This window comes from Pundamilia nyererei, unplaced genomic scaffold, assembly GCF_000239375.1.
Source record: "Pundamilia nyererei isolate P.nyererei 1_Seehausen unplaced genomic scaffold, PunNye1.0 scaffold00098, whole genome shotgun sequence".
Classification (NCBI taxonomy): Eukaryota; Metazoa; Chordata; class Actinopteri; order Cichliformes; family Cichlidae; genus Pundamilia; species Pundamilia nyererei.
This window is the reverse complement of record NW_005187499.1, coordinates 1,876,500-1,900,632: the sequence shown is the minus strand read 5'-3', so window position 1 is coordinate 1,900,632 and position 24,133 is coordinate 1,876,500. Positions and strand designations below refer to the sequence as shown.

The window sequence follows — 24,133 nt, the reverse complement described above, 5'->3', positions numbered from 1 at the left end:
TTTTAAAAAGTAACTAAGTAACTAAGTAAGTACTTTTGAAAATAAGTAATCAGTAAAGTAACAGGATTACTTTTTTGGGGAAGTAATCAGTAATTAGTTACTGATTACTTTTTTCAAGTAACTTGACCAACACTGTTCATCAATAACCAATAATATGTAGCGGTGAGGAGATAAATTTGTTCTTTAACAGTCTGTTAATATTAAATGCACTCTGCTACTTCATGTAAGTTAAAGCACTATTTAGAAGCAGCAGGCTGTGTGGCCAAAGCTAGGCTAAGCAGTTAAGCCTTACCTGTGTCCTCATAAGGATTTACGGAAAACAATCCCTAACAGAGCTGAACAGAACTCCTATGTGCTAAGGTTTAACGTGTAGAGTAGTACTGAAGGGAAAGTTACAAGAAGATACTTTCAAGACCAGAAATATACAGTATTTCAAAATAACAGCATGAGCCTATGCATCTTCATTTATGCAGCAGTTATCATTAAGATAACAGCTTTTAACCACAGCAGCCTCCAACAATGTGAGGACAATCTACAGTAAACACAGCTGAAAATAACATTCACATTCAAAATAACATTCACTTTACCTTCATTGTGATGGTCTATAGCTGTGATTTCTCTCTTCAGCTCTGTCCTGTCAGAGCATGCGGCATCTCAGTCAAGTCCTAAGCAGGACTGAGTCAATCAGTGTGTGTACTACGGTGTGTAACTGCCAGCTAAATCCTATCTGAAAATGCTACTGCAAGTGTGACTGAAGAAAATTCAAAATCATATGATACAAAATGTCGAATAAATTCAATATACAGCTTGATTTTTCACTTAATAGATAAAATAATAAATCACTCGGTGTCTACATAACTAGCAACAGACCATTGTTTAAGGGAAAAGAAGAAGTTAAACTAAATTAATTGAATCCATTTAACACTGCCTTGCTACTGCCAGGTTTTTGTTATTACTAAAGTTAAAAAGGACACATACCATAGACGTAAGACAGAAGAGTCAATTTTAATGTTAATTTTTAATAAAAATCACTTGGTCTCTATATCTGCTTTTTTAAACAAAACAATTTATAGTTTCTTTCCACACTCTGAATTCATAAGAAGAAACATGAGTCACACAGCAAACATGCAGTGAATAACAGTGTGGGCTAAGCCTGTAGTGGATAAGGTGGGTCAAACAGAAGCGAATACTATGAATGTCTTCTACATGCAACACAGTGTCTAATAATTGCATATGATTAGTATACTCAGTTTTAAATAACCTCCTGTATTCCTTAAATGAAAAGTTGCAGCAAAGAACAATTAGCACACACAAATCACTACAAATATTCATCATGAATCATGCTATTAATGGTAGTAATATCCCCTTTAAACAGTAATCTGACAGAGGTTTGCTCAGCAGCATTGCACACCCTCCCCTGGCTCTGTGTGGGTGACAGTAACTCTTGATCCATCCCATCTCACCACACACATCCATCCACAGTTTTCTGCAAGCAGCTTTTACACTGCGGACTTCATTAATGTGAGGAGATGGTGGAGAATGGTTACTTTATCCACACAGAGATGTGGAGTGTGGAAATGCCAGGAGACAAACCACAGTATAATCACTGCTTAATTAGACAATACAATAAAATAAAAATGCACAAAAAACATTCAGCTTCTAATCAAACTACACTAAAGCAAATTACAAATGTTAGTTATCAGTGCTGCTGCCAGATTAATGATCATGTTGGTGCTGCTGATGGGGGGAATGGTGGTGGTGGTGATGAGAAGTAGAATCACCCTGATCCTGCTGATGTAGCGACTGATTCTGGTGACTGGAATGTTGATCGTGGTGGTGTTGATGAGAGGGGGGGTCATCATGATGATGGTCGTGGTGGTGGTGGTGGTGAGTCCCTCCAGAAGCTGTGTCTGCCACTTCTGAACCTTCGTCAACAAGCTGAGCTGTGCCATTCTTTCTGATGTTGTTACCACCGACAGATGAAGTAGAATTATGCTGGAAAAGAGGAATACACAGTCACACACACCATATTCATTATTCTTGAGTTAAAGCTGCATCACACTCACAATTGTCACATTTATTTCGGCCACTTGGGGGCAGCACATTGAAGTAATGGCACAATACTGATGTAGTAAAATGTTATCAACTTGCTATTAGCTATCATTAACATTAGCTAATGTTTCTGATTAATAATCTCTACCTTGTTTTTAGTCAGCCTCATTTCTGTGAAATGCTCTGCTGTTCTTAAAACCCAATTTCTACTTTTTTCTGTTTTATTCCCAATATTTAGGGCCAACTCAAGACAACTCAACTAACTACAAGAGGCCAATCTACCAATAAATCCCAGTCAAGTTAATGTGAAGCTGACCAACAATTCCTTGTCAGTTCCTCACTATGAAAAGGAAACATTACAGAACATAAAAATATTGTGTAGTTTATCCATCCCTCCATCCATTTATTCATTCATCCATCCATTCAGGCATCCATTCATCCACCAATCTAGTCATCCATCCATTTTTCCATCCATTCATCCATCCTTCCATCCATTCATCCATCCATCTAGTCATCCACCCATCCAGTCATCCATCTATCCATCCATTGATCCATCTATCCTTCCATTCATTCATTCATTCATTCATTCATTCATTCATTCATTCCTCCATTCATCCAACGATCCATCCATCCGTCCAACCATCCATCCATTCATCCTTCAGTTCATCCATCCATCCATCCATCCATCCATTCATTAAACCACCCATCCATCCATCCATGCATTCATCCATCCATCCATCCATCCATCCATACTTTCATTCATACATCTATCTATCGTTCCATGAATTCATTCATCCATCCATTCATCCAACCATCTACCCATCTTTCCATCCATCCATCCTTCCATTCCTTCATCCATCTATCCTTCCATTCCTTCATCCATCCATCCTTCCATGCATCCATTCATCCCAGATGTCATAGGATAAATGACGGGGTACGCCCAGGTCTGTTGATTAGTTCTGTGAACTATAACATTGGACTTCATTCATTTCGCACACATTTTTCCACTGATCACTCACAGTGCAGTTACAGATATTTTTCTGATAAGTTGCTCTGATTGCAGCCTCTACGAATGGGTGATGCAGAAAACTGTAAGGCATCACTATATGAAACGTGAGGAGACCACACCTGGAGAAAATGAAGCAGAAAGAGAGGGAGAATTGAAACTCAAATTCATAACGTCCACATGATGCATATAAATATGACATGTGTGTGGAACTAAAAGGAAGAACAACTTTTTCCGTCTGCATGGGGTTTTATACATGTTCTCTCCTCTACTCCTTCATGTACACATCATACCATTATCTACATTACCCTGTTTTAAGTCCTGCTATCTATGTAACCGTTCACATGCATGATTTAAAGCAAAGTTCAAACATTTAAAGTGTTTTGCCCTAAATAAAATCAAAAATATGAGGTAAATGTCATGAGGGCAGGTTCATCTCACCTGTCATAAACCAGGAAGTCATCTTTGTCTCCGTCCAGAGCCTCCCACACGTCATTTTGAAGAGGTTGCTGCTGAAACACGGGGACCCCGGTGGGAGCACTTCTCTTCAGCTCCCAATACATTGCTCTGGAATGAGCATCACGCTCATTTACTATTATGAAAGACACCTCAGTCATGTTGCTGCGATTCAGCCTATCACGCAGGCCTCCAATTCTACGGATGAACAGATGGAAGAGAAGATAGAGAGCTGGGTATAATCTCACATCGCTGTTAATCTGGACAGTTGGAAAAGGTTTTTCTAGAATCACAGGACGTCAAAGCCTCGACTCAAGGAACACGGAGGGCTTGTCTGTCTTCAAGTTTTAAGAGAAAAAAAATAAAAGGATGATAAATCTTTACTACACTAATTGTGCAGCAGAATCATGTTCAGAGGCTTATAAGAGGAATTCTGAGCAACTGTCTCTCCACAAGAACACCTTTTGTACAAAGATCATGTTTGTTTTACATTTTTCTTAATTTTACTCTTCAAAATAAGACAAAAAAATCAGCTCGGATTATATGGTCTAATAATACATAATTCTTCTTATATTGTTAATATTGGTATACTGTAATGTTGTATCTGAGCAATTTCAGTAAACACATGAGAGATTTAAGGTCTGTATAAAGATGGTGTGGATTCCTTTTCGGTTTTTCCTTTAACAACATGCTATCTAGAAGTCTATTTAAAATGACTTTTTTAAAACTAAAATACAAATTTGAGGACTATCGGGAAATAGTGTTTCAGAAAATAACAAGACTATAGAGAAAATTGTATTATTAAGAAGCCAATAAAAAAATACATACAACTGGTTAATGGGTTTACTCTTCAAAATAAAACTTAAAAATAGGAGTTTTAACTATTACAACTTTCTTACTTGGATGCCTGCCTGAGGCAGAAGTGTCAGGCAGCCTTCAGCAGCGCCACCACAGCCACGTTTCCCAACAGGTCTTGCATGGGTGCATATCCCTTAATGTCCCACTGGGGGGCAGGTTTGCAGATCCTGGAGGCATCATTGTCCCCCTCCACAATCAGAGTGCTGTGTGAGGCCCACAGCAGGCCTGGCAATGCTGCGAACAGCCACAGCGTCAAGAGAGAGCCCATTGTCTCTCCCTGGCAGCCTGGACTGTATCTACCTGACAAGAAAGACATTGTGCAATAATTGAAAAAACAAAAACAACAAATGTTTTGCACCTAATGTGAAGAAGCGAAGAGAAAAAATCTTTTCCAAGGCTTTGTGGCACAAAGTCAGGGAAAAGGAGATAGCACATGCAGACTAGGCAGTCTGGGGTTCAATCAGTAGCGCTCAGTCTGATCCAAAAATAATTAAAAGAGCAAAACATCATTGTGTCTGTCTTTACATGCGAAGATAATCTGCAAAAAGAGCCGGGGTAAACAGCGGGCACAGAGGTATTTTGGGGCACATGGAGAACATGCAATCATCAAAGCAAAGACAGACAGAGACAGACTCAGAGTGTACTGTCTCTCTGTTTCAACGTGATCTGGATCACTTTTGTTAGATAATTAAAGCCTTTTCGGGTCGCCATTTCTTTTCCTCTCCTAATTTAAATATTTAGATGTATAACAAGCATTAAAGTGTACAAGACAGGAACAGATCTCTGTGGTTAAACTGCATTAGTTGGAATTCCACAAAATACACCCCTACAATAGTTAATATGTTTGACCTTCAGAACAAAAGACTTAAAGCCTTAAAAACAAACACTTTAAGCCCAAAAAGATGATCTTACCTTTTCTCTTTCTCTGTTCTGCGACCCACACATGCAGACAGTAAACCCCTGTTGTTTTTAAAGCCTTTGAGGCTGACTAGCACTTCCCCCAAATCAAACAGAGACAGAGACAGAAGGAGAGTGGGGAGAGAGAGAGAGTGTATGTGTGTGAGAGAGAAACTAAACAAAGGACTTTATTTGAATGCAAGTAAATTTGAGTAAAATCACACTCTTTATTAATTTAATGGACTACCACAAAATTCTGGTTACCTTGTTGACTGAACAAGCAGTTATTGATTACGTGGTTATAACTATTGAGTGGACCGATATGAAACATGATATTCATGGTTCCTCGATTCCCTGCACATTTTTGGTAATTCGACTTCTAGGCTATAGCACGGACTCATCTAGGCTGTAGCACTATGTGAAGATCATGTGGTTTTGAGAAAAAATGTAAAAATAATATTTGGATAATTTAGATTTAGTTACGATGAGTGAGATTTAGTGCAGACTTTCCTTGAGAATGAAATCTACCCTTGGTGCTACATGTAAGACTATTATCCAAAGGTTTTTACTGAGCCCACTCTTACTCTGTAAAACCGAAAACATTACCACCCACCTCTGTTGTACTTTGTGTGTGGTGTTAAATATCAGATGTTAACTCCACATTACACTATAAAAAGCTGGTGAACACAGTAAACATGCAGTTTTTCAGCTGCTCAATCATAGTTACCTACCTATGCAAGCCAAGCTTTAGAGTGTGCAAAGGTGAATGCCACCATGACAAACAAACACAGGGCACCATTTAAGAAAGAGCTCAAAGGCCAAAAATCAGTGATAATCAACATGAAAGACTCAACTTGAAAAAATGTACTAAAAAGAGCTGTTTGATCAATAAATAGGGATGAGCACGAAGACCATGCTTTGTGTGAACTTTGCAAAGTTGATGGTTAATCTTCAAAAATGTAGAAAGAAAACAAGATCATCTGTTTACACTGACTTAAAGTTTTCTTGCCATTGAAGGTTAACAAGCCAGTTGCAATGTAAATAAATATATTGGCTTTTATGTTACCGATTTGCTCAAAGTCCAACCTGGGTAGCTGTTTGTTTTATGTGGGGAAAAGTAACACACATGACCTGAAATTAAGTTACAACAGTGGGATTTAATGAGACTTGGGTTTAAGTTTTATCACTAGTAAATTAATATGCTTTCATTTTTATTCTAGCATCCAATGTTAGCTGTTACTGTGAGCTGCCTGACATGGAGAACGTGTATAGCTGCAGTCAGAAGTTTCCATCCACTCATGAGCATGAATGTCATAGTCATTTGGGGCTTTTAACGACTTCTTTGAACTGTTATACGGATGATCTTACAGTTACAGCATTACCTTAATGACTTTTAGAAAAAAAAGATTCCGGTGCACAAGTTTAAATTTATTGGATTTTCTCTGATCCACACAGGATCAAAATTATACATACAGGCTCAAATAGATACATGCATTCATTTAAATCTTTTAATAAGTATTGCTCAAGGTTCTACAATGTCTTTCGACTTCTTGTTGGGGATCATAATTGAGCACAACTGGGAGTTTCTCTTTGCCGGTGTACAAAGGTAATGTTTACTGTATTGGCCAGTACTCCCAATGGGAAGGTCTCAGGAACTCAGGTATTATAGTTATGTATTTTATAAATTAGGTTTTATTTTTATTTTAACTTTTCGCTTTTAATTTAATTGAGTTTTTATTAGTTTTTGTAGTCTTTTTTGTTATTATTGTATAAAGGGTATATATCAGAGGCAAGATTTAGGAAAATGAGTATCACAAAAAAACCCACAGACCTCCATCCAGTACCTCAATAGTCGAGTTTTACCAGTAACGTACCAAAACTTAGTATTTTCCTGTTTTTTTATTTATATTTTAGCTAGTTTTCCAAATTCACAAAATCAAGTTACTTTAATCTTTTTTTGCAAGTTTTTATTTCTGTTAATAAAATTGTTAAGTGTGTTTCCACATCTAGTTTAAGTGAACTATAATAACCTCGCAAACAACTATCAAAAGTAGAAGTTGGTCGATTGATTTGTTAAGGTCTGATAGTAGACCTAAACTGTCCCCCTCAAATGAGAGGAAACTGGTTAAGAACCACTAATGTTCGCATTTGCTATGAACTGGGAACTGCTGGAACACCGGGGTCACTGTGCACAGAGGAGAGATTTTTACATTGCCATGGGAGTGGATGCCAACCAAGAAAGAAGCCTCTGCTTCAAAATCAGCAACTTGAGCCTCACTCATGAATGAGAAATGGAGGCTTTCTGCAGAAAGGTTTTATGGTAAGACAAGACAAAGGCTGAGCCTGTTGGCCTCAGTGACAAGAGGTATGTTTGGAGGAGTAAAGGAGAGACTTTCAACTTAAGAACATTGTACCAGTGGTGAAGTATGGTGATGGTAGCATCATCCTCTGGGTTTGTTTTACTGCCAGTGGTACTGGTACTTTGCACAAAGTGGACCGAATAATGAGAGAGGACTGCCTCCAAATGGACCCAAATGTATCGGAGTCTCAACATCACAAATTAACAGCTAGACGGTTGAAACATGGACATAATTGGTTGTTTCAACATGACATGATCTCAAACACACAAAGCAGGCCAACATTAAGCTGCCAGAATGGCCTTCCCAAAACACTCAACAGTATCGACAATTTGTGGATTAAAAGTCATGTCCGTACCAATGGAAACAGCTACCAAAGCTGTCTGGTTGAGGTACAACTTGCTAAGGGACATTTAATAAAATATTAGTTGAAGTATGTATATATTCAAGCTTCTGTATAAATTTTGAGGTTGACTTAAACTATCCAGAAAATTTGAACACTTCAAAACAGAGCAAAGGGGAAATTCTCAGAGTGAAATTTACACTGTAGTGCAAAATTAGGTTATTCACCAGTGCAGAATTTACTCTTATTTCCTTTTCCATACATCGTTTTTGGAACCTTCTTGAAAAACAGCGAGGGTCTCAGTTGTGTACATGTGACCAAAATAAGGTACAGAAATTCAGTTTTATTAATGCTTAAACTGGAGAGGTATGATTGAACAATATAGTTTGATACTAAACCCATGTTATGGTTAAAGACATAAATCATGTGCTTTACATCCCACCCAAAAAAACAAAAAACAAACCAAAACAAAGAGATTGAAAATAAATAAGAAAAAAGAAAAAAAAAATCACAATGTCGAGGGAACACTCTGTAATGAGATGTGTCTATATGAAACTTAAATAAAGTTAAATATTCCAAATGCTAATTTTATTATACATGTAAACAGAGCCAGGAAATATCAGCCAAGCTCAGAGACACTTGACTTTAAAAACACAAGCATCAAACTTGTCAGGGTTTGCGCAAATGACTCCTCTAAACAATTCTCAACTACAATCAGTAACAAGCTACATGGTACACATGCTCTGCACATGTTCAAGCCCACAGTGGGTCAGCATTTTCAGAGGTTTCCTGCTTTTCTGCCGTATCAGTGTCCGTTGCTTTTGGTGCTCGTTGCTCTCAGTTGCTTTTATATCGAGAATTGTTTAACAACTCATGACATATCAGATTTTAATGCACACTATACTCTTAGCCCCACGTCTCAATGTGTATGCTTATCATTGTTAAGGGCTCACTTGATTTTAACCCAATCTTCCCATATGTTGAACTCATTAGTAAACATCTAGCTCCAAAGCAGGAAATGCAGTCTTCTGGTGGAAAGTCTTGTTTCACTTGTAATAAGCTTCACTGTTTCCCCTACCACCTCTGGTCTCATGATGGTAGTTGGATTTTGCCGAGCACCTATTCTGCATTTTAGTCAAGCTAAAGGAAGCTGAGATTTAAGCTGTTTCAAATAGATTCTCTTAATGCCACGCACCAACACCAAAGCTTATATTTTTATCAATACCTCTTTGGCATCAGGGACCTGAAAAAAAAAATCAGTATCTGATTCTAGATGGGATAACTGCAGGGTGGGGAGAAAATACTACAAGTAAAACTGTAGGCTAGCCTGAGCATCTCTTATCAGCTGATCACATGCATATAAGCATTTGCAAGTGCAACCAGTTGACATAACAAAAGCAAATTCACGTCAAGTCATTCAAGGAGGAGATACAAAGCACAATAATTCAGCTTTAGTCTTTAGCAATTCACACAAACTGCTAAGAAGACAAAACACCTATCAGTTCTTCCTCATCATTATCTCCAACTTCAGGGGGACTGTCGCAGGTGGCCATGAGCCCCAGGCCTAGCTCTGCCAGCTCCTCGCAGCTCATATCAGTCGTCACCATGATCTTAGTCTCCAAACGGTTACACAGAGTCCTATAGGAGGGTAACGGGTAACCAATCTCTCTCAGGTACTCGTACCCCTTGGTGCCAACTGCACAGCGGATATTCCGGGCTTTCAGGATTGTCTCCGGAGACCAGACAGCACGTCGGGAGCGTTTGGTGAGTGACAGGGCTCGGATCTGGTCCTCATACAGAAAATTCTGAAGACCCTTTTCAAGCCGGTCAAGTCGATAAAGACGCTTCTTCATCTCTTCAGCCTGACAGAAACAGGAGTGTATGGTTAGTTTGGGCCATTTTATTGCACATAACACTCATTATTTTGTAACAACTTTCATAATAATTTGCATAACGCAATAAAACCTTACAATGCTGTCCAAAAAAAAAAAAAAAGAAGCCCAACAGACCAGGCTTTGATTTGCAGGGGAAGTCATCAGCTGTCCTACCTCTTTCTGTAGCCTTGCAGTGTGTTGCATCTCCTGCTCCAGCTGTTTCCTAAGCAGCTGGCAATGTGTGCAGGGCTGCTGATCTTCAGATGTTCTGTCCGCATCTTCCTCCTCTAAGCCAGGCAAAGGGGTGCGTCTGGCATAGCCATGATCCCCGAAATTCAGCTCCTTCTCCACTACACCAAAACACAAGGGAAAAAAGTGCAATTAAATTTCTGAGAACTAGAGTAGAAAAACATCCAAACAAGAAGATATCTTCTTAAATATTTCTGCAGACATGGAGCAATAACTGTACATAGAACTTCTGGGTTTTTCTGTTGAGACAAACATTTCTATTTTTTCTGCAAAATGCTCATCTACATTTGCGAGCAACCAGACAACACTGCTTATGTGCAATGTGTTGTTGGGCTGTTTTTACTGTATTTTCCAATAGAAATGCTTTCTACAGCAGTTCATGATGTGAAAAGTAAGAGATAACAGACAACTATACAGTAAGTGTCGTGACCTTTCATACACAGCAAGCATTTTGTAGTTCACCAAAAATCCATCCATTGAATTCAATTCTAATCAGAGTAAAAAGGATCCAGAGCAACTTTACACCTTAGATTTCCAGTACCTGGCTCAGGTTTCAAAGGGTGCAGGATGTAGGGAACCGTGAATGCGGGGTAGGGAGGTTCTCCAACATTGAACAGAGTGGGGATAGCATTAGGTTTCAGCTTCTTCCCCCCAGCTGGAGACCTGGCTATTTCCTCAAACTGGCTCTGCTCAAAATGGTCCTTAAAGAAATGAAGCAAGTGCAAAGAAGACATACACTGAATCAAAATAATGAAAAACCAAAAGACATGAATTATAGATATTATGACAAAAGGTTAAAGATTGACAATTAGCTGAACTCAGAAGATAATTATCCGGTGAATAAATATATAAATCCTAATTCTATTTATTCAATTAATCCATGATTCTAGTCTGTTTAGATTTGGTTCTACTTTTTTTCTATTACTATGTTGTAAACTTACTTGACAGAGTCTAGAGTGAGGAGTTGGTTCAAAGTCCCGTCGACAGTTCACCACCCATTTCTTCTTCCGCACAGGGTCTTTGGGGAACCGAAACAGCTGCTTGCCTATGCTGGTTGAATTGGAGCAGTTTGGAGCGGAGCAGCCACCCATTGCACACACAGTCACAACAAACAGCAACAGCACAGCTAAATGTTAAGTTAGCTTGGCTTACAGTACAGCTCAGCTGTGACTTTTAATCATTACTAACTGCGTGCACGCTCTAAAAACGAGAAAATGTTACACTTGCATCAAACGTTAACTTGTGGAAAGCAAAGTCATGCCCTGTAGATTTTTAACAGAAAAAAACCCCACGAAAACAACTTATATCATCTTAACGGGGATAAAATATAGCTGACTTTGTTTGAGCCAAAATGGCGTACTTCCCCACGGTGGTCAAGTATGGTGACGCACTGTTTGTATGCGTCTGTCGGGAATGCCTGATTGAAAATACCACGTACCGCGCAAAAAGCGAAACAGAAGCGGTCAAATGAAAACATAAAGCACACACGCTTGATAACGTTTTACGCTAACTAATTTTAATTTTTGTTTTGCAAGTATTTAGTGGCAAGTGCTCTTTATTTGGAGTCAGGAAACAGTCGAACTGCTGTGAGATATTTTGTCACAGGACCCAAAGAAGCACGTTGAAATGTTTTTGGAAGTTGTTAGCGGTTGATACATTTAAATACTCCCAAAAACAACAGTAGTTAAAGTAAACACTGCGATTTTAAAGACACTGTAACAAGTAAGCGACGAGTAATGTTTCGGAAATCCAGCAGCTGTTAATTAAAACTCTTCCTGAGATAAACTAGCTCATGTTTCAGGTAGTCGTCAGCAACTTTGCAGTTTAAGACAAGCATGGCATCTTCGCTGGTAGTTCCTGTCATTGATGTCCAGAATGAAAACTTTAAAGAGCTTTGGCCTGCTATGGTCGTGGCTATTAAAACGGCGTCCTTCGTTGCACTGGACACGGTAATTACAAGTTCTTACGTGTTGAAAGAATTTGGTTTCTTTCAGGTTTCTCGCCACTTTAGATGCACAGATGGTAATGTGGGAGTTTGCAGAAAATTCACATTCCTGTTTTTTTAGGAGCTGAGCGGTCTTGGGAACAGGAAGTCCTTGCTGGCTGAGTGAGTAAAGGTCTTTCTGAGCTGAAATAGTATTAGTAGGTTGTGCAAGAAGCCTTGGGAAGTAGATGCTTGTATTTTTCTCTGGCTCTTGTAATATTTCAGATCCATTGAGGACAGATACAAAGCTATATGTCATGCAGCTCGGTCCCGCTCCATCCTCTCGTTGGGAATTGCCTGCTACAAGAAACTTGATCAAAAGGTGCAAAATGATCCTTTTAGAGTGGCTTAAATGTTGTCATGTACTACACATTAAACCAGTTATTACACCGTACTCATAAGTGTAACATGTTTGTACAGCAGTGCCAGTTAGACTGTTATACACATTTAAATAACGCTGTTAGATCTGTATCAAATTACAGAAACTGCCACTGCAGATTTCACAAATGCCACAGGTGATTCATCCTTCCTTCTCTTCCCCCAGCCTGCAGACTCGTACCTGGTGCAGGTGTATAACCTCACCCTTCTATGTTCAGAGGAGTACATCATAGAGCCCCAGTCAGTGCATTTCCTGGTGCAGCACGGATTTGACTTCAACAAGCAGTACGGCCACGGAATCCCGTACTGCAAGGGCAACAATAAGGTAAAGTTTCCTGCTGCTTTGAGTTGTGTCGTCCATTCTGAGTGTTCTGTACCCGCTGTGTTCACTCTGCTGCTTTTCTCTGTTATTTACCACGACTATGTTCTGTCCAGCTCATCACATGTACAGTGACTAACACGCACTTATGCAAAAGCTCTACAAGGATGTAGAGCTTGCTCAGTCAAAAGGTGTACTTACTTTTTCAAATAATATTACATCTGCTGACCTTTTTCTTAAAAAATAAAATAAAATAAAATAAAAGGTGTCTAACTTATCACGCCAGGGAGGAGCAGTAGGTTTGCCTCTGATGTCAGTTCATTTTCCTCTCTGTTCTTTGTTCTTCGTAAGGGAGGTGCAGATGACCGCGGCGTTCACATCCGAGCACTGTTCACTGAGCTGCTGCGTGCTCGGAAGCCCCTGGTGCTACACAATGGTCTCATTGACATGGCTTTTCTGTACCAGGTGCAAGTTGTTGTCTTGTTTTCACTTTCCTAAGATGTGAAATCTGTTTATGACATTTTCTAAATACCTTTAACATTTATAAAGTATTTATAATAATAGAACTCTTATTTTTACTCTATAAGACTGATGTTTAGCACTGTTGTTTCACATCAAGATGGTCCTGGGTTCACAGCCAGAGCACGTCTGTGTAGTGTACATTTACAATAAAAGGAAAAACTCCAAGGTTAATGCTGCCTGTCTTAGGCCTGGATATGTTTTACAAAACTGATTTAACATTTCTAATGACTTCCTGGTCAAAGAGATGTTTGAGAAGATTGACGAATGTTTGTGTTTTTTTTCTGTTAGAGTTTCTATGCTCACCTGCCCGAGCGCCTGGCCACCTTCACTGCTGACCTGTCAGAGATGTTTCCCGCTGGGATTTACGACACCAAATATGTCACAGAATTTGAGCTTCGACTCTCTGCCTCCTATCTTGAGTACGCCTACAAGAAATGGTGAGTAATTTTTATTTATTTATTTATTTTTTGTGTTTTGATTGAATTTTATAGTGGACATTAATTTGCCACTGATATAATTTGCACAACTTGATGCTAATTAAGTTCTCTAAAAGGTAAACAGGACAGTTCCACGTGTGTCCTCTGTGATGTAATGCAGCAGTTACCAGTATGTAAAACCAAAGAACAAAGCCCTTTAACACTTCTTAAAATAATTGATAACTCATTTTTTTTGTAACCTGTTGGCTAAGTCGATGATGAAGGTGCTAAGATTTGGAGTAGAGCAGAAAAGTCTGGTGTCCATAATTATGTCAGTGTACGTTGTCTTTGAAACATTAACCCTGTTTGTCCTTTAAAGCCAAACAAAATCAGCTACCTGTCCCTCTTCTTTCATATCATGTTCTCTTTTTCCCAGTAAGCTGGATAATGGTCGCAGTGTGGACTCCGGAACAAATGGACCTCATGTTCACATAGAGTTCTGTCAGTATGCTGGTCACATGTCCACCTATGTGGACTACAGGGAGTCTCCAGCTGTCGCTTCTGTTGAGGAACAGACTGACATCTGTCAGCGCTTCTCTGTAAGTTTCAACCTTGGATCTTCAGTTGTACAGTTGTGGAAAACTAAAGTGCTCTTTTCTCTCCTGTGTGTGTGTTTTATTTTTTCTTTTTGTATGTCTGTTATAATGCAGGAGCCAAATAGATATCATGAAATTGTGTGTGTTTTTACTAATTTACCTAACTTTGTGTTTGTTTGTTTGTCTGCCAGGCATTTGGTTGGTGTCCGAATGGCACAAAGTGTCCGTTATCCCATGACACAGACCGCATCATTTTCCAGGACGAGAAAAATAAGGATGACAAGAGGAAGAAAAGGAAGAGACAGAGAGAGAAGAAGAGAAGTGAAGGAGAGGGCTCCTCCATCTTTGATGGTTCTCCGGAAAATAAAATCCCCAACATGGAAGTGGATCCAGAAGATCCGCCAGGAAACCAGCGAGGGACAGTTGCTGAGATGTGCCCAGATGGTTTGCCAGCAATGGACAGTGATGGAAACACCCCACAGAGTGAAGGAAAGAGCTTGGCGACTGACAGCAAGGGGAACAGTGTGTGTGATGAGAACATAACAACAGCCTCAATTGATGACAGCCGGAACACAAAAAACAACACAAATGATGGAAAAAGTGGCGAAGTGAGTGGGACAGGAGCAGGGAGAGAAAAGACGAATGACCGCTCAGCTGGGATTGAAACCCAGAAGAAGAATGCTGACGCAGGGACACATCGGGCAGGATTTGACGCCTTTATGACAGGATACATCTTCGCCTACTCCTGTACCGTCATCAGGAAGGAAGAAGCTGGAGAAGCAGACAAGGAGCAGGAGGAGGAGGAGCAGTCGTGGCTTCCTACCTGTCTTAACAAGGTCTATCTGAGCGGCAAGGTAGCGCCTCTCAATGTGGTAAAGAGTACCTTCTCCAAGTCGTCCAAGGCCCACATGCAGAAGATGGAGATGGTGTGGGGCAGAAGGTGTTAAATTTTGTCTCTCTTGGTTTGTAAGGAATAAATCCCACAGACTTGGACTTGAATCCAGTGACCATTGGGGATGCTTATTGTTTGAAATATATTTGCTTGTAATTGACCTTCTGTAAATGCCATGGTTCACCCAAATCACGTGGTCTCCATACTTGGTCAAAACCTTTGTCCAGATCAAATGAAACCAGTGTCAATATATTAGTTTTTCCTTCAGCCTCAGCTTAATTTGTGTTATTTCAGTGTTGGCATGCTAAGTCATTGTCAGCATTTAGGCATATGCAGTTAGCATTTAGCCCTAAACACAGCAGCACTAAGCTGTGAGTGGACGGCAGGTTGACTCCTGACTGTGAATGAGAGGACAGTTCTGGTGTAATCATCATTTTATCCTAATGGGGAAATGTTCCTGGAGGATGGAGGAATTGATACCACTGACCAAACTCTCATAGAGCACCACCTTCTAATGCAATCATTAATCCATTTGTCAAATATTACATTTAAGATCCCTTGAGTATCGAGGAATTATAACAACAATGGTGAATGAGCACCCAGTTTCTTAAAATCAATGCAGCTTTGCGTTTGAAAAAATATCCCATATTATGCTTACAGTTGATTAAAAGATTAAATGTGTTTTTCTGCTCTTAAAATGTGAGTTGGCAATCGTCAGTAATTAAGATAAAAACAATCCATGGGTGTGTGATTTATAATTAAAAGGGAAGTTTGGAGGTACAGGGGAGGAATAGTGGATACAGTGAACAAAGGATTTTGAATATGGAGCTGCCAGGCAGGAGGAACATTGGAAGCTCACAGAGAGGATCTATGCATACAGGGAAGGAGGACATGCAGAAGGTTGGTATGAGAAGGATAGGGTGATACGGAAGCAAACGTACTGTAGCAATCCTAAAGGAGTTGTCAGAAGAAGAAAATCTGTTGGGTTTCTTAAGTGTTATTAGCTGAGCTACAATAAGACAGGCCCCAAATCATCTAATCAGATTTTTACTACTTTAAATAATTGAAGTTATAACATCCTGTGGGTGATTATCTATGAACAATTTGAAATGTGATAAGTGAACTGATAAATTATGCATTTAGGTTCTACTTAATGATAACATATATGGACTTCGCCATTTAGTTAAACACACATAGAGAGTTAAGTTTGATAAATGAATGAATGATAATGAAATATTGAACAATCAGTAGTTAGGAACTGAACTTAGCTTAATTTAAAATTAATATTTCAAATGATTGTGTTACTTCTTAGATTTTTTTCCTCAGAAATTATAAGGGGATTTGAAAACCTATTACAATGACAAGTTATCTTAAAAAAAACAGTATTTTATGCACAATTGTTACTTTTTTCTTTCTTTTTCAAGTAGTTTTTCGTTTATGGGACACACACTGAGAAATGACATGAAAGACGAGCTGAACGAGCAGAAGCAAAATTGTAGACGCAATTGCGCCTGGCATGCAGAAGAGGGCGGTAACGGGCAGTAAGGTCATCTTGACGCTGCTGAAAAAAAAGCAACGAAGAAGAAACACTCTGTTCGGGAGGAAGGCGTGTGTGTAGTGGAGAAGCTGGTGACAGTCAGCGGACCTTTAGTGTGCGTGTCTCCTTTGGTTCACACAGGCTTCACCTCAGCGCTCTGTGGCACAGTTACAGTTATTTTTCTGTAACGGCCAAATGAGCGAGATAACGTTAACGTCAGAGAACCGCAGCTGATACTCTAGCAATCAGAAATGGCAGCCGATGAAATAGACTACAACATCGTGTTTCCAGATGCAGGGACGTCGGGTGAGCAACATTTCATTGTACTGTATGCTCATGCCTCTGTTAGCTTAGCCTACACGCTAGCTGTGAATTACAAAGCCGCGTTAAAAATGTGTTTTTTTCCCCCAAATTAGCTCCAACTGTTTGGACAGTTGGAGCTAATTTAGCCTAGCTTTCTGTAACTGTTTGCCTCATTTATTTTCTTTATTTCTTTGTTTTGTGTGTGTTTTAATCGTGTGCCTTGTTTTCAGAGAGACACTGGCAGGGGACAAAGGAGCCAGTTGTGATACTGTTGGGCTGGGCTGGATGCAAAGACAAGCACCTCTCGAAATACAGCTCCATCTATAATGAACAGGTTCAAACTATATGACACGAGCAAATCACCTGCTCTCATCCCTTCATGAGGATTGTGCCATTATAAATGTTGCACAGGACTGGCCAGTTTTTTATACATCCACTTCTCTCATTCATGCTCATTGTCTTTGTTTTCCATGCTTGCAGGGCTGCGTCACCATCCGCTACACGGCTCCTTTGAAGACTGTCTTTATCTCTGAGTCGTTTGGATACAAGGAGCTGAGAAACACGGCTCTCAAACTGCTGGAGATCCTCTATGACTACGAGGTGGAGAACAGTCCTATTTTCTTTCACACGTTCAGCAATGGTGGCTTCATGCTTTACCGCTACATTGTAGAACTGCTACACAGTGACAAACAGTTCAGTTCGCTGTCTGTTGTCGGGGCCATTGTGGACAGCGCTCCAGGTAGCGGGAACGTCCGTGGGGCCCTGCGTGCACTGACGGCCACCTTGGGTCCAAAAATAAGTCCTGTTTTAAGGTACATCCTCCTAGTTCTCTTTGCTGTGACTGTTTTCCTTCTGAGAATCGTGCTGTACCCGTTGACCAAGTACATTCACAAGAACCACTACGATGCCGTGCAGGACAGGCCGCCCGCCTGGCCTCATTTCTTCCTGTACTCCAGGGATGACCAGGTGATTAGGCACAAAGATATTGAGAGCTTTTTGGAGACTTTGAAGCAGAAAGGTGTCCCTGTGGACAGTTTTGATTTTGTCTCCAGCTCCCATGTTGGCCATTTCCGGTATTTTCCTGAAGAGTATACTCTTAAGTGCCATGACTTCCTGGTTGCCTGCATGAAGGAGTTGGAAGGGACCGAAACAAAAAAGAGACAACACATTCAAAGTCATTGAAATGTCTGCAAAGCTGTCGTATGCAGATGACAAAGGGAAGAAAACCAGACTGCTGAGTCAGTCAGTGTGACACTAGGGTGTGAAATCCTGCCAGTTTATCAAACACTAACTCACGTGCTGATGAAGTATGTGAAGCAGTTATATACCACATGAACCTGATGATGAATACAATCCAATCAGTAGCTATACACTGGAGAATTTGAACTCTATCCTTTAGGATAATTTAAATATATTTAATATTGATGTGAAATGTGATTTATTGTAGATTAGCGGTAGTGGTAAGCAGTTTTGAAAATGAAAAATCTGGTTGATCTGTATCTCCGATTTATTAAATTTAATATATACGTGGTTATATTCTAATGGTTTTATATCGAATGAGAATGCAAGGGTGCTTCAAGGAAGGCAGATTTTAAACGTGATTGAATGTTTTCTTCATTAATGGAACTTTGAAAATTGTTGCCACGTAGAGTAAATTCCTTTTATTTTCCTGTGCAAGAAAAAAAAGTAAATACCCAGCCCTAATATGTGAGTTTTAACATGAATTTAATTGAAGGACAAAGCTGATTAACAATGAATGTATATGTCCTCTGCAACTAATGTGTTCTTTTTAACTGACGTGCCTTCAATAAACCTGAATGCTCAGAACATGTTGTAAATTTCTTTTGGTAAGATGCCTCGTTTATTTTTGCCAAATAATAGGTCTCATGACATAACGATGTTGTGTTACATGTTACAAACCATTATGAAGCCTGATTCCTCTTGAGCAACATGGTGGCCATAGTGCAGCATGTTCCATTGAACAAAAGCCGGCAATGAAACCTCTACAGTGGGGAAAATAATTTGATCCCCCTGCAGACTATTTTACTTTGCCCACGAAGAAATGAAAAGTCTCTGTTCACTTGTTTTTGTTTCATTTTAACAGTGAGAGACAAAACATCCACCAAAAGTCCAGAAAGACACATTACATAAAAGCTATTTCTCCCAATGATGCAAAGCAATGTAAGTATTTGATCCCCTACAACCAAGCCAGAATTCTTGCTACCCCAAATTGGTTGTGTCCATATGATGCACACATTAAAATCAATCAATTACACGAACTCTTAGTCTCACGTCTCTGTGTCTAAAGCACACCTGTCCACAGAATCCATTTTTAGGACCAAGGATGTCAAAGGATGTTGGAGATAAAGTTGTAGACCCTAACAAGGCCAGAATGGGCTCGAGATCATCAGCAAGAAGGTGAGAATTGCTTGTGCAATTGGAAGAAATATAAAATGACCATCAGTTAACCTCATCCTGGAGCTCCATGCAAGATCTTTTCTCATGGAGTGAGATGATGATGGAAAAAGTGGTGGATCAGCCACAATCCCCAAGAACATCATTAGGTAATTAGCCCCGATTTATTTGTCCCCATGATAGAACAGAGAAAACCCGACTAATAGTGGTCAAAACATTTTATATTTCTTTTTATTCAATCATCTTCCGGAAGAGAGAGACCCCTGCACAGCCCAAACGCCAGTTGCAGGATCTCTAACATTTGAAGCTCCACATGTGTCTTATATGGTGTTATTTCGGTACTTCACACGTCACACACAGTTTCATTACAAACGAACTCCTTCTACTCAGTTCCTCTTTTCTGTGTCTGATTTATTAGTATGCCTGTGCACTAAAACTTCCTGTGCAGCTTGCAATAACTTCCCCTTTCTAAGGTCTGTTGCCAGGGCAACCTGTCTAGACTTAGTCTCACTCTGTTCCTCATATTCTACAAAAAACATGCAGTTTCTGGTCAGCCTGTGACCTAGTCAATTCTGGGCCTCTCATAAAACACTCTAATGAGCAGATAAGCCTTAAAAAATATCTGTTTAATTCTTAACAGTCCTCCTTTTTCATTTTTTCTCTTGAGAAATGAACTAATTCCTTATTTATCCCATTAAGTTTACTTACATGTTAAAAGCCTAGGGTATAACATAAGTGATTATGCTAAACAAAATGAAACCTTTCAATTGCCCAACCCTATCTGTCCCCTCAACGGGTTGTATGTGTTCAATGTTTCCTTATTATTTTGTCATAATTACTTCTATCCACAATTAATAAATCAAACAAATAAATCAGGGTGTGAGACAGCACCTTGCATTTACGCCGGGCTGTGAGCTGTCCTAAACCTACTTCCGACACCCCCTTTTCAACTAGAATCCCAGTTTAAATTTCTTTCAATGCCAGTTTAAAACCACTCCTGACTTCCCTCAGTGCACACTGTAAACTCCAAAAGATACAATTAGCTTTTTCTGGTAAAAGGTCCTACTTTACTTTCGTCACTGGTTTGGAAACAGCCTCTATAAAGTTAACCTGTTTCCTCTTTAAAAATTTACCTCGTTTCTTCTTTAAACTTAGGCCTGGTTTCTTCGCCCCCTTTAACGGGTAGCACCTATCCGGCCTGAACACTGTGTTTGGGCAATTTACATAATATAAAAATCCTGCAACAATTCCTAGAGTCCCTCTCATTACTTTTATGCTCCCATTATAACCTGTGTCTAACAAGCTTTTGATCTTCTTTGCAATGTAAACAACTAGGTGTCTTTGTGCTCTGTTCTTCTTTTTGGGGTTCCCCTTTCTCTGGTTGGTTCCGTTCGGTCTCGGGCTTCCAGGATTCTCGCCACCCCTGTGTCGCTGTGGTCCTGAAATCTTCTCCTGTAAAGGATAGAAAACAAAACGCCTCTCTCTGCTACACCTCACTAATCTACTGTGTTCATCTAAGGTCCTTTAATTATTCAAAGTTGGTTCACAATATCATGTTCTGGGCTCTATCCTTTATATTAACTTTACTTAATCTTAATTTACTTAATCTCAATGCTCTTTATGTGTGTGAGCAACACTTTTAATTTTATTAAACACACCCAGGGTAAAATATACACCATCCTCATATCAGCATAAATCTCCGCTAGAAAGCACACTCCAAAATTTTGTCTATCAGGATTTACGCCTCTTTTTGCTTCCAGCAGATACATAACGTGCAAAAGTTACAGTTAAGACAGTTAGACAAGTTTCTGCAACATTTTTGTTTCAGCCGTCTCACCCCCACACGTTTGCTGTTGACTTATTCATGGCATGCTTATCTTTAACACCTTCTACATCACTAGTTGCTAAGCAAAGACAAAGCAAGATGTGTTCCACCTTTACCCTAGAAAATAAATCTATGTGATGTTTGTGTATGTAAGCCTGTTATGCATTCATTCACTACACTCCACGCCATACCTGCAAGTTAAAAGCTGTACAGTTAAAAGCTTAATGAATTCCAGGCCTTTGGCCTGGCCTATGTTTAAATCGTGTGTTTGTAAGCGTGTACGCAGTTTATCCTTCTATGCTCCAAGTCACTTACACAATATATCGACTGAGACATCGCGCTCATTGAAGCTTATGACCTTAAATGGACTGAACATCAACTCTGTTAATGAGCACAATCATGCAATGTATGTATACAATGATTATAAATGCTTAATCTACTAAAATACATCCAACCCAAGTCAGAGATTTTCAATCAGTTAAGCTTAAGCATATAAGCAATCACTTATGCATAAGATTTACCGCACCTGAATCATAAAAACTCATTATTTCAAATTAAACCTGAAATTCCCCCCTTTTGACACCTCTTATGTGTCACAAACTGAAAATGCTTCACCAGAGCTTAGGAAATTAAAAGAAAAAAGGTTAGTCATATTATTTGACTAAACACATCAGTGATCCTCCTCTCAGGTATATCTGCTCCAGGCCTGCAAACATGTGTTTAAGGGATGAAATCAATTTAATCATCATGTCAAATCTTTTCGAACTCCTGGCTCCATCCAGAGCCTGCATCCTTGGAACTTCCTAGAAACAAAACCTGTGTGTTAACCTGATCTTCACATTTCATACTCAGTTTTCCCCACTTATGATCCAATCTGTGTTATAAGAAAGAAAACCTAAAACAGGACAGTTATCAGTCATGTGTTTCTTCAGTTAATGGTAACATGAGTTATATTCAAAAAATGTTTCCCCTTTAGCATTTGGCATTCTCCCAACAATATAATGTAATACCATAATCTAACCCCAGAAATTTTCTCAAAGCAAACACCAGCATCCCCAGAATTAAGTCTTCCACTCCTCATGGCAAAAGCAAAACAAAGCAAAGCATCCCCTTTCTCTTGCTGGCATGGTAAATTGTTTGTCCACATTTATTCATCCTAACCTTGGTCCAGTCACACACATTCACTCACACGCATTCACACGAGATATTGCTGATAGTGGAGACTCCCGTGCAAATAATCAGATTCTCCACCCTCAGCAACATGAGCTCATTCATTTGTTTTATTTTGTTTTTTAGGAAAAGAGTTCTTTATGCTCTTGGACTGGATTGACCGCAATCCTTTTAGACAAGGACTTACAACCTGATCAGGTTCCCACAGGTAGCCTTCTCCTCAGCCAGTTGTAATCTGGAAAAGGTCACCTTATATTTGTTCTCCCGGAAATTTTTACAGCGCTGTTAATTCAATCTTGCAGGCCTGCTTAGAACAAAAATGAGAAAAAAGAGAGCTGATTATTAGCTCATCAAAGCACAAAACAAAATCACCTGCCACATGTTCACCTGCTCAATACACAGAAAATCTTGTTAAACGCCACACAGTCACAGTGTCTCTTCCAGTGCAAGCTTCACGCCTACAGTCAGACAGGAAACTCAAGTTCCTCTTTTTCTTTTCCTGTCCCGAGTCATTCAACTACTTTGCATACTAAGTCATCTCTCAAGAAGTTGCCGTGTCAAAAGAAATGCATGTTTAAACATTACCACCTTATTAAATTATTTTTATTTCTCACGTGCTAAAGATGCTGTCTAATCTTCGTGAGCTTCATGAGGTTAATGCACTTTCTGTTTGTGTGTGATTGTGTATATGTTTCTTTTCGCAGTGTTTCAGACTAAACAGTCAGTTTTCTCTTTCCCAAATTTGCTAACCCAAATTTTGATTTCCCACATTAAATAACAGCATTCCTCTGTGTTCAGCCAGGAGTTAGAGCTCACTGGTGAGGTTTAGTGACACATTGCGCTGTAAACACTTCAACCAGAAACTTGCCTGAACGTTTCCAGTGATGTTAACCTATAACTTTCTTCCGACTGCTGCATGTGGAAAATTGATCCAGGTCTGCTTTGCACCGAGAAGTATTCTCATTCTTAAGTGTAAGCGTGTTCTTCATTGCATTTATGTTATGTGGTCATATTAATGTCGAGTGTAAGCTGCTTCTTCATTGCATGTGTATTTTCTAATCAGGTTTAATTCATGCCTCTTTGCACTGAGCTGTGGATTCAAACTGTCTCACTTCTGATTATTTCCAAAAATAATTTCACATGTAACAATTTGTGTATGTGTGTTTTCTATTCATTCACGTAATTGTTAATTCATGTATTTATTTTTCTCGGTCTTTTCTTTTTTCTTTTCTTTTTTGTTGTTGTGATGTGGTGGACATTTCTAAACCTCCATGATTTCAGCTTCCATTTTCAATCCAATTATATCCTGTACTCTCTCACTTGAACTCGTCCGGGCTTGACCTCTCACTGGTCCCTGTCCCTCTTCTCACAGTGTCCTGTGTGGCCTTCAAATCTCCAGCAAACACAGTCCCACTCAGCTGTTTCTTCTTCTCTGTTTCTTCTCTGTTGATCTTTCAGTCTTTTCTTGTAGGTTAACTCCCAGCATGGCAAATATCACGTCCAGTGCCTTCAAACAGTCATGTCACTCCAGTTTCCAGCTTGTAATTCAAAGCTCATTTTCCATCAGTGGTATTCATACATGCTGCTGCTTGACCCTTTAGTGTTATAGGTCTTGAAGGAGAGCCTTCAAGAAAGTGAACACCAGGAAAGCAGCAGGACCAGACGGCATCCCAGGTCGTATCCT

At 39.5% G+C, this 24,133-nt stretch overlaps 5 protein-coding genes across 8 annotated transcripts in view; 2 read left to right on the top strand and 3 right to left on the bottom strand.

The window, feature by feature from the left end:
• Window positions 1-1,335, bottom strand: part of elovl8a (ELOVL fatty acid elongase 8a) — a 7,723-nt gene extending 6,388 nt beyond the window's left edge. The window contains exon 1 of one of the 2 annotated variants that reach the window (XM_005740258.1): window positions 1,323-1,335. In XM_005740258.1, the coding sequence (XP_005740315.1) occupies window positions 1,323-1,335 (13 nt within the window). Of the gene's footprint in view, window positions 1-587; window positions 629-1,322 lie in introns of those variants that run through there. The other variant, XM_005740257.1, reaches the window with a different exon arrangement.
• On the bottom strand, window positions 1,036-5,386 carry selenop2 (selenoprotein P2). Of its 2 annotated transcripts, none has more exons than XM_013912695.1 (5): window positions 5,285-5,386; window positions 4,414-4,668; window positions 3,500-3,712; window positions 3,072-3,180; window positions 1,036-1,995 (listed from the first exon to the last, which is right to left on the bottom strand). In XM_013912695.1, exons 2-5 carry the CDS (start codon window positions 4,638-4,640, stop codon window positions 1,717-1,719), a joined length of 828 nt encoding a protein of 275 aa, XP_013768149.1. In that variant the 5' UTR covers window positions 4,641-4,668; window positions 5,285-5,386; the 3' UTR covers window positions 1,036-1,716. The 2 variants fall into 2 exon arrangements, with proteins under 2 accessions (XP_013768149.1, XP_005740316.2); XM_005740259.1 differs by having other exon boundaries at window positions 4,414-4,672; window positions 5,285-5,310.
• A 3,154-nt stretch (window positions 5,387-8,540) lies between these two features.
• Window positions 8,541-11,469, bottom strand: LOC102203272 (THAP domain-containing protein 1). The gene is made up of 4 exons (XM_005740256.1): window positions 11,034-11,469; window positions 10,634-10,793; window positions 10,018-10,193; window positions 8,541-9,831 (listed from the first exon to the last, which is right to left on the bottom strand). Exons 1-4 carry the CDS (start codon window positions 11,181-11,183, stop codon window positions 9,448-9,450), a joined length of 870 nt encoding a protein of 289 aa, XP_005740313.1. The 5' UTR covers window positions 11,184-11,469; the 3' UTR covers window positions 8,541-9,447.
• A 185-nt stretch (window positions 11,470-11,654) lies between these two features.
• Window positions 11,655-15,880, top strand: toe1 (target of EGR1, exonuclease). Of its 2 annotated transcripts, XM_005740255.2 has the most exons (9): window positions 11,655-11,814; window positions 11,894-12,041; window positions 12,159-12,199; window positions 12,302-12,398; window positions 12,621-12,779; window positions 13,125-13,238; window positions 13,584-13,732; window positions 14,148-14,310; window positions 14,499-15,880. In XM_005740255.2, exons 2-9 carry the CDS (start codon window positions 11,928-11,930, stop codon window positions 15,252-15,254), a joined length of 1,593 nt encoding a protein of 530 aa, XP_005740312.1. In that variant the 5' UTR covers window positions 11,655-11,814; window positions 11,894-11,927; the 3' UTR covers window positions 15,255-15,880. The 2 variants fall into 2 exon arrangements, with proteins under 2 accessions (XP_005740312.1, XP_005740311.1); XM_005740254.2 differs by having other exon boundaries at window positions 11,656-12,041.
• Window positions 15,881-16,693: 813 nt separating this feature from the next.
• Window positions 16,694-18,866, top strand: tmem53 (transmembrane protein 53). The gene is made up of 3 exons (XM_005740253.1): window positions 16,694-17,042; window positions 17,270-17,373; window positions 17,520-18,866. The coding sequence occupies exons 1-3, from the start codon at window positions 16,988-16,990 to the stop codon at window positions 18,219-18,221; spliced, it is 861 nt and encodes a 286-aa protein (XP_005740310.1). The 5' UTR covers window positions 16,694-16,987; the 3' UTR covers window positions 18,222-18,866.
• Window positions 18,867-24,133: the final 5,267 nt, after the last annotated feature.

Excerpts from the sequence above, each read along its gene's own strand:
- LOC102203272 (XM_005740256.1), bottom strand. The coding sequence starts at position 11,183 with ATGGGTGGCTGCTCCGCTCCAAACTGCTCCAATTCAACCAGCATAGGC. Across the intron at positions 10,194-10,633 it reads CCCTTTGAAACCTGAGCCAG|TGGAGAAGGAGCTGAATTTC; the intron begins GTACTGGAAATC and ends GTTTTGGTGTAG. Across the intron at positions 9,832-10,017 it reads CTGCAAGGCTACAGAAAGAG|GCTGAAGAGATGAAGAAGCG; the intron begins GTAGGACAGCTG and ends TGTTTCTGTCAG.
- toe1 (XM_005740255.2), top strand. The coding sequence starts at position 11,928 with ATGGCATCTTCGCTGGTAGTTCCTGTCATTGATGTCCAGAATGAAAAC. Across the intron at positions 12,200-12,301 it reads AGGAAGTCCTTGCTGGCTGA|ATCCATTGAGGACAGATACA; the intron begins GTGAGTAAAGGT and ends GTAATATTTCAG. Across the intron at positions 13,239-13,583 it reads ACATGGCTTTTCTGTACCAG|AGTTTCTATGCTCACCTGCC; the intron begins GTGCAAGTTGTT and ends TTTTTCTGTTAG.
- tmem53 (XM_005740253.1), top strand. The coding sequence starts at position 16,988 with ATGGCAGCCGATGAAATAGACTACAACATCGTGTTTCCAGATGCAGGG. Across the intron at positions 17,043-17,269 it reads TCCAGATGCAGGGACGTCGG|AGAGACACTGGCAGGGGACA; the intron begins GTGAGCAACATT and ends CCTTGTTTTCAG. Across the intron at positions 17,374-17,519 it reads GCTCCATCTATAATGAACAG|GGCTGCGTCACCATCCGCTA; the intron begins GTTCAAACTATA and ends CCATGCTTGCAG.